Here is a 16,089-nt window from a genome sequence, read left to right as displayed (position 1 = left end):
TGTTTTGTATTCGTTATATTATACCATAAGACTATCACGTCTCCCTCTAAGTTTGAATTGAGCATAAGGGCGCATGTTTTCAGCAGTAGACACTAGACAGGCGTGGGAGATATCAAAATTAGGATCTACGCTAACTGGCGGAGAAAAAGAGCAAATGCCCCCAATCCCCTTTAACACGTACCTATACTACCTCTTGCCACCAACGAAGCAATTTCCGGTAGCATGCATTGGGGGATTTATGCATAAGTTTCGGTTTAACCACCAGGTGGATTAATGTAGACAGTTTGGCCAGTCATTAGCCTAACGTTAAAATCCCATTCGTTTCAAACTTAGGGCGGCGTTGATAGTCTTATGATTATACCAAAAATAATAAAGTGATGAAAGTTGGGGTGCAGGGGGGGGGGGATCCCCGGGGCCCAGCGCAAAAAATAAGGGCTACGACCCTCGGCAATTTCAGTCAGAAGAGCTCGCGAATGCATAATTTTCTCTGGGCTTAGTCTTTGCTAGAATGGTCTCTGGCCGGCTACGGGGGAGCTACACGCTAAAACCCTGAAAACCGACGTGCTGCGGTTGGAACACTTCTACAGGCGGAAATAGACCAATCTTAGGTCAAAATTTCGGAGTCAAAACCCGTAGAATTCATCCGTTAAATGTCAAATGTAGAAGTGAATTGCGTGTCAAAACGCAACTAGCGATGTTTCTTTCGCAACTACGCGGATTTACTTTCCTAGGTTCATTTACGCTTAATGATATGCAAGCGTTGCCCCCTCCTCGCAAATGGGAACGATGCCCGAAACATTAAGTATTGATCAGGTTTAGTTGTCTGGTTGGCTCGTGTAATGCAGGAGCTCGGAATTTACCGAAAGCCCACTCTCCTAAATCAGCGACAAATAAGTTTATTCGCGCTATATAGCTATAAAATTTGATTGGGAATTTAATTCCTTCGACTAGTTAAGGCGCGAAAGTAGTAAATAAAAGTGTGGAGGAAATGTCTCGCGAATGGCATTGGAACCAATGGGGGATATGTTGATTGTTGGTCGGAAAAAGGTTCTTTTGGAAAACGCAAAATCACTACTGGCAGCCAGGTAAGACGAAAAGCTATTGCTCAATGGTACGCTACTAAATGTAAAAGCCCTTATTTAGATTTGGCGCATGCGTCGTTAAACGGCTATTAATTCTCGAAAGGGTATTTTCTTAGAATGTAAAGACACGATAGATAAAACTAAGAAAAAGATCACTGGCCTCTGAAGGGCCTCCCGTCGCGGTATACTGTAATTTTCTTAAAAGACAGATTTACTACTACAAAATCGATATGCGAAACCCTATTGCGCGGAAACTTCTCCGGTGTACAATTTTTGCTAGCCCCGTATAACGGAACGCCTACGCTTTTGTAAAAGAAGAAATAAGTTGTGGCCGTTTCGCTCTAATTTCAGAAGAGAACCGGGAAATCCGGATTTGAGTGAGCGTGAGCGGTAATTGATTCCGCGTTGATGTTGTTGTACTAGCTTTACCCCGTTTTTTTTACGCTGTACAGTTAGATTGATCTTTCCGTCGCGCCCGGTTCGTTCCCATGGTTACGTAGTTTGTACACAGATATTTCTCTACCGGGGGGAGGACTAGAGAAGGCGTTCAAAGTCATTCTGATTTTTGGGTACTTACGTCGTAAATTTACGATCAGGGTGAAAACTTGGAACTATTTATAAACGATAAATTAAAGAAATGTGAAGTTTTCGAATGTTTTGTTCTACCATTGCAATCAATCAGTGATTATTTGTTTCGTGGTTGCAGAAAATCGCGTTCGTATAGCAATCAAATCAATGGCGTTTTAGCTATGGAAAAGTACGAGAAAATATCAAAAATCGGGGAAGGTTCGTACGGAGTCGTCTTCAAATGTCGTCACAGAGAAACCAACCAGCTCGTCGCCGTCAAGAAATACGTGGAGACGGAAGACGATCCGCTCATCAAGAAGATCGCCCTCAGGGAAATCAGAATGCTCAAGGCAAGATGGCGATACTATTGGAAAACCATTTTTCTCACTTAATCCCATTTCGTCACTATTCCAACAGCAACTGAAACATCCTAATTTAGTGAACTTGTTGGAAGTATTCCGTCGTAAGCGCAAGCTGCATCTGGTTTTCGAGTATTGCGACCACACGGTTTTAGATATACTAGAAAAGCACCCAAAAGGGTAAAGTCTAATATGACCATTGGCTTATTCAAAGTAGTTATACGTTTCACCTAATAGTCTTTACCCTACCAATTTCAAGAGTTCCTGAACAAATGTCCAAAAGGATAGTCTACCAGACTTTACAAGCCGTTAGTTTCTGTCATCAACACAACGTAAGACGTTCGAATCGTTATGCATAGTTTCTTAATAGTGGGACTAATTGAAGAACAGTGTATTTATTGATAGGTAATACACAAGGAAGTTTGGCTTAGCGAGATAAACTTTCGATCTAGGAAGCTCTTTGGATCTGAAAAGCAGTAACTCTAAAATTTATACAAAACAAATTCCTGTTTCTCAGATCCAAAGATTTTCCGAGGTAGAAACGATATTTCACGACGAAGTTATTAATAAAGTTTTAACTAGAACCAATTAGATTCCATGTGTACTTCCTATCAATAAATACCACAATTCTTAAATTAAGCCATTTAAAATATTTTTACAAACTTCAACGTCGATGTAGAGCTAATTTATTTCATAATTCCAGTGTATACACAGAGATGTAAAACCCGAAAACATTCTTCTGACCAAAGAAGGAGTAGTTAAACTGTGCGACTTCGGGTTCGCCCGGACTATTAGTAAGTTGTGGAAATTAAATATTCCCGTCGGGCCGTCGAAGACAGTACCGTCTTTACACATGCCCTCCTGGTTGCAGGATCGATGGGTTTCAAACGTAAAATTTCATTTAGGTTTCAAGAATGGTATCCGAATCATAAAATTAGAGAGGGGGCGCGCAAAACTTATAGTTTATTGCGTTTCGGGGAAGAGTAAAGACCGCACTGAGACTCGTGATTTGACTCTTACTAATAGGTCCTGGTGAGAACTACACTGACTACGTGGCCACTCGCTGGTACCGTGCACCGGAGCTCCTAGTCGGTGACACCCAGTACGGACCAGCAGTCGATGTTTGGGCTATTGGTTGCGTAACTGCCGAACTTATGAGAGGAGAGGCGCTATGGCCTGGAAAGTCCGACGTAGATCAGCTGTACCTTATACGTCGAACGATAGGTTAGTTATAAATACGGACGAAAAATGGAATGTTTTGGTTCATTTTTTATCAACGGTCCATCTACCGTATAACAGGAGACCTAATACCGAGGCACATGCACATATTCAAATCAAACGATTTTTTTGCCGGGGTTTCAATTCCTGAACCGGATATAATGGTACGAATTTCTACGAAAGATTGACAGTGGCATAGCTAGGGGAGGAGGCGGCGGGGGCGGCCCGCCCAGGGTGCCACCCATTTGGACGTAATTTGGGGGCGACACCCGATCGTGAAAAAAAGAAAAACGCAAACTAGAGACTAGTAAGTAGCACACGATGATATCCGCCCGGGTGTCACCCCGTGCTATGATATCCGCCTCGGGTGTCACCCATTCTAGCTACGCCACTGAGATTGAAAATAATCTTACACGTGGAATTTGAACTTAAAGAAAGCGCGTACATTCTTTTAGGAAACACTGGAGAATAAAATACCCAAGACGATAGATGATATTGGAATAGATTTCTTGAAGGTAAAAGAAATACTAACATCAATAAATAATGGCTATAATGATTAAACTACGAATGTTTTGGCAGCGATGTCTGGATAAAGAACCCCAACGGAGAGCAACGTGTGAACAGTTACTTCGCCACCATTACCTGGGAAACTTGAAACTTCCGGAACATGACAACGAAGATTCTCAAATACGACTTAGAAGGGAAAAGTCAAAGGTAATTATACCCATTAGTTGTTCAAACCCTGGTAGTCGGTTTCTCCCTCGGTATCCGTCCTTTAATTCTACCAGAGAAAGCCTAAAACACAGCGTCGCGTGTCTTTATGAAAGTAAATGGGTCCACTTACCTATATGACTTTTCTGGTTTTCCAAATAACTCAGTGCTAAGCAGGGGCGCCCCAAAAGAAATTACCAATGCATCACATGGGAGAGGGCGGATGTCGAGGGGCCAAAAGAAGCTCGAGCCTAGGGGCTCTGTCATGGGTTAATACTTCGCTCAAATCGCTTAAGCCACGATCACACTATCGTTTGAAACCATGTTTATTTACATTTCAATGGTCAAAATTGGCTATCAAACTGACGTAAACTGGGTTTTAAGGTCTGATGTGACTCTTGCTTTAGTGGTAACCGGTAACCTTTCAAACGTTTATGATGATTACAGGGTAGTTCTCAATACGGTAGTCAACAAACTTTGCTGCCTCAACTAGCTAATCATCATCACACGCTTCACCCTCCTCTGGGTTCCAACAACTCAATGTTGTCGGTTCCAGGAAACACGCACGATTCCAAGCTTCTGTCTCGGTCAACGGGCCCGCACGGGGCCGGAGGAGGGGGAGGTGGAGTTGGTGGGGGCTACAGGCTGCCCAACATCTGACAATTTGACGCCCAGGGGAGCTACTATCGTCCACTAAGGGCCGGAGAAACCATCATGGCGTCGAACCCGTGTTTCATGAAATAGAACATCAGCAGCGCGATCTCCTAATGCCGCCCGTCCAATCTCTTCGGCCCATACAAAACTCTGTTTCTCTTACTCACAGATCAGTCAGCCTCTCTGGTCGGTGTACCGGTAAATACCGAGGTGACTTGTCAACCAAACTGTATATACTATTTTATTTGTAGTTCCATTAACGAAATACGGAAATTTTATAATCTTCGGAATATTTAATACCAGGGATTTACGCGGAGAAACGCGCTTTTACCGTATCCTATCTTTCCTAAGGGGATTTTTCAGAATCAAAGATATTAGCGCGTTTTAATTTAGTGATTGTAATAGCTTTCCTCGGCGTGGGCAAACAAAAGAAATAAAAAAGAGCCCAACAAAAATTTATGTGTCATTAACTTTTTCGTCAAACAATTACGCAAAGTATTCACCCGCATGGAGGAAAGGTAAATGATGTAAGTGGTAAAATGGCCAGTCAGCCTTTTTATTTCGAAATTCCAATTACTCTTTATCGCGTGTGACGGTGAGGGATATGTTTCGCGGAAAAAAGGAAATAAAGTTTGGAAATATTCCACAAAGACTTATTGAAGTATTCACTAATACTTTTCCTGTATATATGTGCTTTCACGTCGCCGTGTCTCGCAGAAAGTCCTTGAGGAGCGCATTGAACACCGCTGGTGCCTCCATGTGAGGCCAATGCGTCACTTTGGGTACAAATTGAATTTTTAGTTTTTCAATGTAGCGACGCGATTGTTTGGCTGTCTCGGCTTGGTACACGTAGTCCTTCACGCCCCAGACCATCAAAGTCGGTACTTGATCACCGACGTAATCCACGAAGCGACGTTTCCTGCTTCGCAGGTCCCTGAAGTAGTCCCAAAATGCTGTACGATAGTAATTTAAAGGGGGAGTGAAAGCTCCTGCGTTTCGAGAAACCAAGGAAGATTAGATTCTAAAAAAATATTATCTAAAACCTTACCCGATGCTAAGATCGCCGGGGCTCACCTGGTTGACTATAAATGTATTTGTAAGCTTCCAGCTCTTGGGTATTGCAAACTTCAGCGGTAGTTTGAAAAAGATCATCTATTATAGAACGAATGTTTATGGTAAAAATGGAAACATATAGGACCGTCATTCTAAACGAATGACAGATATAATTTTGATAAAAAAATATTTAAGTTTTTTTTCGAAAATATTAATACATGAATATATTTTGTAAGTACTTCCTCTTAAAAAGTTTGAGAAAGTGTTGGTTATTTTGAAACCCACCTATAAGACCGACATCGTCCATTCGCAAGACTTTCTCGGGCAGGTAGGGTAGCAAAAAGAAAATAAGATGCCAGGATCGCATCCATTGTAACCAATTAAACCCAGTTAAGGCCTCTTCCAAAACCTTCGGGTGCGGCGTGTTTACCAGAACCAGTCGGTCTACGAGGTTGGGATAACGCGATGCCAATGAACAAGCGATGGCTCCTCCCCAATCGTGTCCCACCACCAAGGCCGACTTGTGACCTTGAAACCAGCGTTAAGCGAATGTAAACTCGATATTGGGAAAATAATCGTTTTCTCTCGACACAAATAACCTACCTAATACTTCGATTAGTTCCCGAATATCTTCAACTAGTAGATCTCTGCTATACGCTTCCCGTTTTGTCGGCTTTTCGGAAAATCCAAACCCGCGTAAATCAACAGCGACAACCCTAAAGCCAATTAAATCTTAATTTGAGTAAAGAAAACTAAAGGATACAAATATTTTTTCACCTATATTCATTCTTGAACTCTACCAACTGATTCCTCCACGAAAACCAAAACTCTGGAAATCCATGTAAAAATAGTAACAACTGTTGCTGTTTATCTGAATCTTTATCACTGTTTTCAACGCAGTGAAGTTTAATGCTTTTCAACGATACCACCAAATGACGTCCCAAACCTTTGTTCAACATGCAAGCAGGTTGTTGCTGCCTGGTAGTTGCGCGGAAATATTTCGGACCAAACCTGAAGAGTTTCCATATCATCAGTAAAACTACCACCCATCCGCAGAAAACCGCCGTAATTAAAACTAAAAGTTCGTGAATCATTAAGAAGGACCGTGAAATGTACATATCTGCGTTCTAAACGCTTCAGCTTTTAATGAAAACTCAGCAGAGAACTAATGAAAAGCGCTTCCTTTCATCACATGCAAAATATATCGTATATATTGGACTATAATTTCCCCCTTATTGAACAAAGATACGATAAAGAAAAACCGGTAATAGGAATGTACATGTTTGAGGTAATTTTCGGCGACGCAATTTTCTCGCGAGTCTTTCCTCGTTCGAAAAATAGATAATTAGCAACATTGTTTCTATGCGTTTAACTTTAAGAGAGAAGTATTAATCTCCTTATACAGCTAATGTTACGAAACATGTACCTTCGTAGGCTCCGGCTGATTTTTTGTAAGAAAAATTGTGCGAGACCAAGAATATATTTATTTATATTTATGGTTCTGTTTATGGAGAATAGCTATGTTGGGACGATCGGCAGTTATCAACTTTCTCAAGAGAGGGGGGGAAGGAAAAACGTCACAGGTTGCTAGATACATTAATATGACCGTCGGGTGCTTCGATCGCGTTGGAAGACGTCAGTTTTAGGAAACCAATGTGGTACCGAGAAAATTTAATTTTTTTAGAGGGCAGGAACTTATAAAGTTATAAGGTTTTATTTTTGCAGTGCAGGGCGGCTCCAGAAATACCGGGCATTTAAGCTTCGAGCAATGCCTAAGTTATTAATTACGTAAGCATTGACCTGCTGACCAAATATGTCGCGAAAAATTTTCAAATTGGAGAGAGAGACATAAAACGGAAACGATATAGCGAAGAGCACCTATGGTGGCAGATCTTGGAAAACTCAAAAGACCCCCAAAAAATACAATAAAATCGCTTGCACGGGAATTACGTATATTGCGGGTACATATTCGCTTTTTACATCGTTAGCCGGAGCACAGCCAACTTCGATCGCGCGTACCGCGCTTTAGCGGCCCCATCAATCGCCTGAATTTAACGTGTATATATTTTCCCGCCAGGGTTCTGCTACGATCAAAATTTAACGTTCGTCACACAGCAAAAATCAACAAAAAACAATTTTTTTTAAATAAATAAAAAAAAACTTCGTCTAGATACTGCTAGCAACATAGAATTATTGCGAAATACCATAAGTCTATGGCAAAGCTCTAGGCCTAATTTTTGACGATCACATACCGGTTTTTAAGAAGTAGGTATTCAAAAATCTGCACCTCCTAGTGGTTACGTTCTCAACTAGGCATTTCCCCAAATGAATTTCGCGCGTTGCATGATGAATGCCCAGAAGGCGTGCACGAACGTTTTTAAACTTAGAACCAGGCGAGATAAATCTCCGCCGCCAGCCCTTAGCACCGTAGCCAAGCCTTATTCACAATTTTATCACTTTCAAACTTAATATTAAAACTTATCGTTGCAACATGGTTCATCAGAACCTAAAACTGGCTTTTAGAAATAAGATAACTTGTTTCTGAAGGTATTTTTTTTTCAAATTTGAGAATTAGACGCGTTTTGTGTGGCATTTATCAACCCGAGTGTGGCTGCTCTACCACGGCCAACTTTGACACTCGCGTAATCATAGAAATCCCATAGGGTAGAATGCTGCCGCGTAACTGGAAAATAGCCAAACAGCCGTGGCAGACGATCACCGAATACCGACAAATCAGAACTCAAAGAGTGACTACGGCCGGTAACGTACGACATCTAGTTTGTGTAGTCAACAATAAAAAATTACTATATACATTACGTCACTATAGTACCAGCAATTGATTGGCCGATGCCTTTTTTATTTTTAATTTTAAAATCAAATTTTAAAATACGGTGGGTGATCGCGGATCATATTTTCTAAAATATAGTATTTGTATATTCATGTACTCCTAGAATTTTTTTTATTATAATTATTATAACTAAAAAGTATTTATCAAAATGGCACCGCGGTGTTTAATACCGTCATGTAAAAAAAATATTCGGCGGCCGCGAATGTCTCCTTGTACAGGTAAGCCTCGGGTTAGAAACGGCGGGCGATTTGAAATGTTTCTTTATAACTTTTTTTTCGGGTTATCAAAGCAGCGAACTAATGGAGCTATTTAAACCGAGTATGACGCAGAACAATTAAAAAAATTATTTACAAAATATATGGCCGATGCGGGTATCGATGAAAGGGAAATTAACCTTATAATTGTTGCTTTGGAGAGAAGACTCAGTAAACCCAACTGGAATGAATTCTATAACTGTCTTGGGAATATGATTGTAAAGAAATGTATGGCGGTTTCTCTGGCAAGCAGATGGTAATTGTTACACCATAAATACATTATTTATAACCTTCCAACAATATATAAAACATAGTGTGGCTATAATTGGCAACGCAACCATAAATTGTCTCATAAACAGGACTGTAGCGCCGATTATAATGAAGATTGTGTTTGTGGCATAAGAAATTTGTGGTTAGATACAACTGTAAATTGACTTTCATTATATTTATTATTTTGGAACTTTAAATTCATTTGTGGAAAATTTGGATTTGATATTAAGAAAAAATTAAGCAACTGTTAAAAACAATATTATTTCTTACCTGTTTTATTGTGATGTTATGTTGTATTCTACTAAATATAACTGCATATTCGATTGAAATCGCAACACGTTCTTGTAAATCGCTCCCTTCTTTTCCTCAACCTTAGTTTAAATAACTGCGAATGGGCCAAAATTCTCAAAGAATATTCAAATCGTTAAAGTTACATTCTTTAATTATAATAGGTATTATTTTTTCCTTTTTTTCGAACTTTTCTACTTTATTAATTCATTTTTTCTCAACTTGTTTGGTTTAATAGTTGGAGAAATTGTACTTATATAAATTATTAAAAGCAAAATTATTACAAACCATTTTATTGTAATGTTGTTTTCAACTAATTATAAATGTATATACCATCTGTAGGCCTACACATTGATTCTAAAATCCAAAATTTCATCAGAGCATGGCAAATAACCCCCAGACTATTGAGGGTTATTTCTTATGAGGGTTATGACTATGATGACTATGATGACTATGATTATTATAAAAGAGGAATTATTGTTTTTGGACAAGTTATAGGCCTAGCCACAAGCCTAAGAATTTATACAGTGCATTTAAAAATTAATGCTTTCTTCTACCGAATCACTTACTAGAGAAGATTTAACAAATAATAAATTAAACATTTCTTACCTTTATAAATAAGTAAATACATTTAAGATCTCAATATAAAAAACCCAGAGCCCTAAATAATAACCCAGCGTAATCACACACAATACTAGCAAGGATTGATACGCAGTTCTTTACGTCGTTCAAGTAAATCAAGTTTTGGAAAAACCTTATTTACAATTATTAACGCGTTAAACGCGGTGGCTTCCAAGCAGATTGACCTAGGCTTAATGTTTTCAAAGCGCACCAACGAAAGAAATGGAGCTAACTACTTCCAAATCGCTCAAAATATTCCACATTTATAAATATTAAATGAAAATATTAAAAACTTGATATATTTACCGTCATATTTACATTATTTTTGTAAAGCAATTAAGAGCTCAAAAGCGAAATAATCGAAGAAAAACCCATGATAATCCTATGCGAATTTCCCGAGCTTAGCTGTCGAAGGCATCGTCTGCAGCTTTCAAATTTATTCCACGATAGATTACGCGTCGGGCGTAGCGTAGTCACTAAATTGCCTCTCATTGACTGAAAGGTACCATGTGATTAAATATGACCTGGCGACAGGCCCGGCCGTAGGCGGCAGCATTCTAGTTACCTATGAGATTTCTATGCGCGTAATAGCGGCCAACCCATTCGCCGAAATTCCATGAACAATGATTTTCCCGCTATAAACATATTGGCTTCAATGCAAAAACTATTCTAAAATAGTTATATCAAGAATGTATTGAAGTTACTAAGAATATTTCAGCATATCATTAAAGGGATCCATCACTCACAACAGGGGGAGGCATAGGGGTAACATAAAATCCAGACTTGCAATGTGCTTCAAAACCAGTTTTTTTGTGACCCCTATGCCTTCCCCTGTTGTGAGTGAGGGATCCCTTTAACCCCTGGTACCATCCTCACAGCTTTTGTGGAGAAAGTTCGTCTGCATTTAAGGGGCATTCAAAGTCATACCATATAGCAAACTTGAATGGGAAAGCAGACGAATTTAAACTACAAAGGCTACGAGGATGGGAATCAGAATCCTGTAGTCCAATATTCTTAGTAACTTCAATACATTCTTGGTTATATAGAGATATTTTTGTTATAGGTTAACATAGAAACTCCAACGAATGGGTTGACCGCTATTGCACGAGTGTCAAAGCTGGCCGTGGATCTCCCAAGTAAGAGAATATTTTAGATGAAGACATTTTTAAAACAAAGATGGCGCTACTGCCCTATCGTCGTACTTTATTTTTCTTATCTCCAGGACAACGCCGTTAACATGGGCCCCTATGGTAGACCTTTGCTTATGGGGACCTTAATATGATAGGCTTATGGTAATACTTTAAACACATGTAACTAAATAAATAAAACAAAAAGTGAAAAGAAGATTCACTGTAACTTCAGGGTAAATATATTATTTTAACATTTTAAATTAAATAATATTATAAGCGCAATAAATTCAAATTTTAGGTTTAAACAAGTTTTAAACTTTCGTCTTTTTAAACCTAGAAAAATATGGTCTATTTAATAAGGGTTTGTAATTTTATCTGACTGAAAATGTTGAACAGAAATCATCCTCCTTGAAATGCAGGCTGCAGACCTTCTGTGTATCTTTTGGTACAAAATCATCCCGATTAATGTTTTTGAACCATAAGCTTCTAACGCTTTCTTCGCTAGGAAACTCGTGAAAAGATAGGTCTTTCCTATATACATGATTTGATGTACAATATGGTACGCAGCACGAAGGCATTGTCATGAATATTTCTATCTACCTAAGTATCGTTTATTTTCAATAAGATATCTTATTAGTTTTACGATTCTTACTCTTAAAACTATACAGAAAATATATATATTAGTTTTAAGAGTATTATTATTATTATTATTAGTGAAAGGGGTGAAGGGCTAAGAACATGCCCGTTCGCGCACTTCGCCCAGAGGTCCATTGTGCAACCCCGAACCTTAAGACTTAAAGAGCCCGATATCCGACACAAAACGGAGAATCCTCTTGGCCGGCATATTATAGAAATCAGAAGTTTCCAGCTGATGCATACCAAGATGCTCGAATCTTTGGGCCGCGTAGTAATCGCACCTACAAAGCACATGAGAGGCGGTTTCCTCATCAGCCTGACATGCGCCCTACAGATTGGATCATCACTGATTCCAATCAGGTAAAGATGTCTGTTAAGGAGACAGTGACCTGTTAGTAGGCCAACGACCAACCTGATATTAGATTTGGAAAGCGAGAGCAGCTCCTTAGCTCTCTGCCTAGAGGGGCCTGAGATAAACTCTTTAGCCTGCCTTTGGCCATCCATCTCAAGCCAAAGCTTGAGTTGACGGTCAGTCATGGATTTAGAGATAAGGCCGCGTACTATGCTAGAGGGGATAGGAACGGCAGGTTCAGGACCAAAGAATCCAGCCTCTGCCCCCTTCTTGGCTAAGACATCGGCTTTCTCGTTACCATAGTACCCCCGATGGCCAGGAACCCAATAGAGCTGAACTTTATTGTTGTTTCCTAGCTCCGAGAGGAGCTTCAAACAGCTATAAACCAGTTTTGAAGAAACCTGAAACTGGTTGAGAGCCTTGAGGGCTGCTTGACTATCCGAATAAATTTGGATAACCTTGCCATGAAGCTTCTTTTTAAGACAAAAGTCAACACCGAAGCAAATAGCGGAAATTTCCGCCTGAAAAACACTAGCATAAACACCAAGGCTTTCAAAGAAGCCGAGAATGCTAGTAAGACAATACATCCCCGAACCAGAGCCAGAGTGGGTTGGAAAATAAGTATTAAAAGGCTTACTAAAATGTAACTTTGTAGCCATCATATCAGAACCCATTAGGTAGACTTGAAATTTCCCGGTAGATCTTGGTGTGGCTATTATCCCAAATATTCGCCTTCCACCAACCATTCTGGTTGAGCCTATAGGCTCCCATAGCAGCATCTTCCTCTATGAAAAGATGCCAGCACAGTCTTGATTCGGACTCTAGGCCACCAGACCACTGCGGCATAGGAAAGCAATGGTCTGATGATCACAGTGGCGTAGCCAGAGATTCGACAAGGGGGGGGGGGTCAAAGTATGTGAATGTTAAGAGGGGTCGAGAAGGGGGTGGAAATTTAGTACAGTCAAAGGTAGACCCAAGGGGGGGGTTGGAAACAGAAATCCCCCCCTGTCTACGCCACTGGATGATCATGGTGTACAGCCAGAAGACCACCTTAGGGCTAAGTCCCCATGACCTGCTAGCTGCACTTCTGGTTCTCCAAAGTAACATCTTAGCCTTCTTAACTATAGACTCAAGGTGAGGCGTCCACGTTAGTTTGCTGTCAAGAATAACACCAAGGTACTTCACCTCCGTGCTTTCACACAAAATAGTCCCAAATAAGGAGATATCATTAAAAGAGTTTTGCAACCTTTTACGTGTAAAAGGAACAAGAACCGTTTTATTAGGATTAACCGTAAGATCAACTTCCTTGCACCAGTTTTACACTGATGCAAGAGCCCTTCTTACTAAATCGCTAATAGTGTTGGGCATAGGCGAAGCAGCGGCACCCATCCTTGTTTAGCCTCACCAAAAGTTCAACCACAACCAGGCACCACAGCAGAGGTGATAGAACACCACCTTGCGGGCAACCACGGCTGGTGGTGACTATAAGGGATTCCCCAAGCAGGGAGGATACCACCACACGATTCGTCAGCATAGCTTTGATCCAAAGACACAGAGTGTCATTAATGCCAAAGCGCTTTGCAGCCTTCATGATGACTGCGCTGGACACCTTATCAAAAGCGCCCTTAATATCAAGGAAAACTGCTAACGCTATTTCCTTAAAGTTAATAGCCCTTTCAATGCAGTTAGTTATGCCATGAAGGGCAGTCTCAGTAGATTTGCCTTTTGGTAGGCATACTGAGCCGTCGAGAGAGGTGTATGAGAAATAACCTCCCCTCTAATATAATTGTCTACCAATTTCTCCATAATTGTCTACCAATTTCTCCATAATTGCCTACCAATTTCTCCAAAATCTTTAGAAAAAAGGAAGTCAAACTGATTGGCCTAAAGGCCTTAGCCTCGAGATAATTAGATTTCATTGGCTTTGGAATAAAGATCACCCTAGAAAGTTTCCAGGTGCTAGGAATATATCCAAGGGCAATACAAGCCCTATAGATTCTACTCAACATTGGGCAGATAATATCAATGCCCTCCTGCAACAGAATGGGAATTATCCCATCTGGCCCCGGAGACTTATAGGGCTTAAAAGACTTTATTGCCCAAATAAGTCTGCAGTGCGTGACAATTTTTCTTCGCCACCGCCCAGTCTTCCCTTTTGGTACGTGCAATCCTAATGGGAAGGGGGTCAGAATCAGTACTGTTCGTAATTCTGGAGTCAGGAAAGTGTACATCTAACATATGAGTTAGAGTCTCCTTACCCGACGAAGAATGACTACCATCTTTCAAATTAATAGTGTCAAGATGTTTAGTCTTATCGTTGTCCATAACTTTCATTAACTTTGCGTACTGGGAATATCAGAGATGTTCTCACAGAAATTCCTCCACGACTCCCTCTTGGCCTCGCGGATGGCCTTATGGTATGCAGTGAGGGTGTGCTTGTAGGCAACCCAGTCACCCGACCTCTTATCTTTGTTAAAAAGCCTCCTAGATTCTTTGCGAAGCCTACCAATCTCATGTTTCCACCAAGGAACTAGCCTTGGCTGGTTGGTAGACTTCAACGGACAATTGCGGTGGTAGGAGTCGATAATGGCATGTTGCATGCGATCAACAGCCAAATCAAAATCCAGCATTAATTAGAGCTGCGACATTTTCTGTGCACACCGTGAGATCAATGACCTCACTTCTGTTACGAGTAACAAAAGTTGGTTCATTGTTCTTATTAAGAATATGAAGTTTCGTACTAACCACGTATTCCATTAGCTTATCACCACGATCGTTGCAGTTGCTGCTGCTCCAAATGACATGATGAGCGTTCTCATCACAACCTATAGTGAGTTTCTTTCCCGACCGCTCACAGTGGTTGACCAGATTGGTCACCTCCTGTGATGGGGGGGGGGGGGCGAGCATCATCGCAAGGAAAGTAAGCAGATGCCAGCGTGAGTTCATCATTCCCATCAACGGTAGGGGAAATGATTATAACCACGGCAGTATCCCTAGAGTGATAGATTGAGAGCGGAAGGGCATGAATGTCCTTGCGTACCAATACACAAGCTCTAGGTGAAACGGAATTATAGTCATAATAGACATTACCTGCACTATTAAGACCAAGGATTTCACCCTTGGCAATCCAATTAGGTTCCTGAATAAGAGCAACATCAATTTGCTCCTTAGCGGAGGCTGCCTTGCAGTGATTAAGATTTATCTGCACCACCTTAATGCTCATGGCGACGGGCCTAGATTGGAGGATGACCGGTGTCACCGCCCCCCCCCCCCAGTGGTGGGTGTGGAGACCACACCACTCCCGCTGGTTAGGTTAGTTCCAACACCAGTCTCCCCCCCTTTTGCTCCACCTGGCTGAGCCACCATGCCGTGGACCTCTTCACCGTCCGAGACACTGAGGATTCTGCTGTTCTCTGTCAGCGTATCGCCTTCCGAGTAGTCGCTTAACAGAGGATCTAAGTCCTCTAGTCCTGAAATGTTCGAGTCGTTAGACTCAGATTCATTAACACACCCTCTACAGTACTTACGACTGAAGTTTGATTTGGGGTACTGAGTATCTTAAAGATACCCCCATCCAAACCTGTCCGAGCAGCAAATCCTGCCGCTTTGATGGCGTTGACCGACTCACCATCCATTAGAAAAATCCAACGAATGGAAGCCGGTTCTTCGGATTTGCTCAGCACCTTCCAACAGCTGGTGTTCAGCGCACCGTTGAAGGTTTGAAGACGCCTGAGAAGAACTTTAGGGTCCTTCGTCCAGACGTCCCTTGTTCGGAGAGCGACCTTAAAAGGTTTCGGCAGGTCACTGGCCTTTGTTACCAAAAGCCTTGTTCCCTGGAGAACCTATTCGTTGCGGTCGAACTCCTGACTTAACCATTTACCTGTGAAGTCATCCTTGCACAGGTAAACCAGGGCACCACCTTTCAGCTGGAATTGCAGTAATTGAGGAAGAGGGTTACCCAAGGGTATCCCGTCTATCCTCTCCAGAACTCCACGCTGGATGGTTCCCATTTCTGTCTCAGTTAAGCAGTTCGAGGGAAATCCTTC

The 16,089-nt window shown here is 41.1% G+C and overlaps 2 protein-coding genes across 2 annotated transcripts; one reads left to right on the top strand and one right to left on the bottom strand.

Annotated features, from left to right (window-relative positions):
- Positions 1–1,752: 1,752 nt before the first annotated feature.
- On the top strand, positions 1,753–5,212 carry LOC149935858 (cyclin-dependent kinase-like 4). The gene is made up of 9 exons (XM_090180903.1): positions 1,753–1,999; positions 2,067–2,188; positions 2,268–2,340; positions 2,712–2,802; positions 3,035–3,232; positions 3,308–3,390; positions 3,682–3,741; positions 3,806–3,940; positions 4,385–5,212. The coding sequence occupies exons 1-9, from the start codon at positions 1,832–1,834 to the stop codon at positions 4,595–4,597; spliced, it is 1,143 nt and encodes a 380-aa protein (XP_090037029.1). The 5' UTR covers positions 1,753–1,831; the 3' UTR covers positions 4,598–5,212.
- LOC149935857 (epoxide hydrolase 4-like) lies at positions 5,172–6,732 on the bottom strand. Its single transcript, XM_090180901.1, has 5 exons — positions 6,422–6,732; positions 6,248–6,360; positions 5,930–6,172; positions 5,666–5,743; positions 5,172–5,580 (listed from the first exon to the last, which is right to left on the bottom strand). The coding sequence occupies exons 1-5, from the start codon at positions 6,673–6,675 to the stop codon at positions 5,288–5,290; spliced, it is 981 nt and encodes a 326-aa protein (XP_090037027.1). The 5' UTR covers positions 6,676–6,732; the 3' UTR covers positions 5,172–5,287.
- Positions 6,733–16,089: the final 9,357 nt, after the last annotated feature.

Source organism: Leiobunum rupestre, chromosome 7 (genome assembly GCF_980474605.1).
Source record: "Leiobunum rupestre chromosome 7, qqLeiRupe1.1.hap1, whole genome shotgun sequence".
NCBI lineage: Eukaryota > Metazoa > Arthropoda > Arachnida > Opiliones > Sclerosomatidae > Leiobunum > Leiobunum rupestre.
This window is presented reverse-complemented; position numbering and strand designations above follow the sequence as displayed.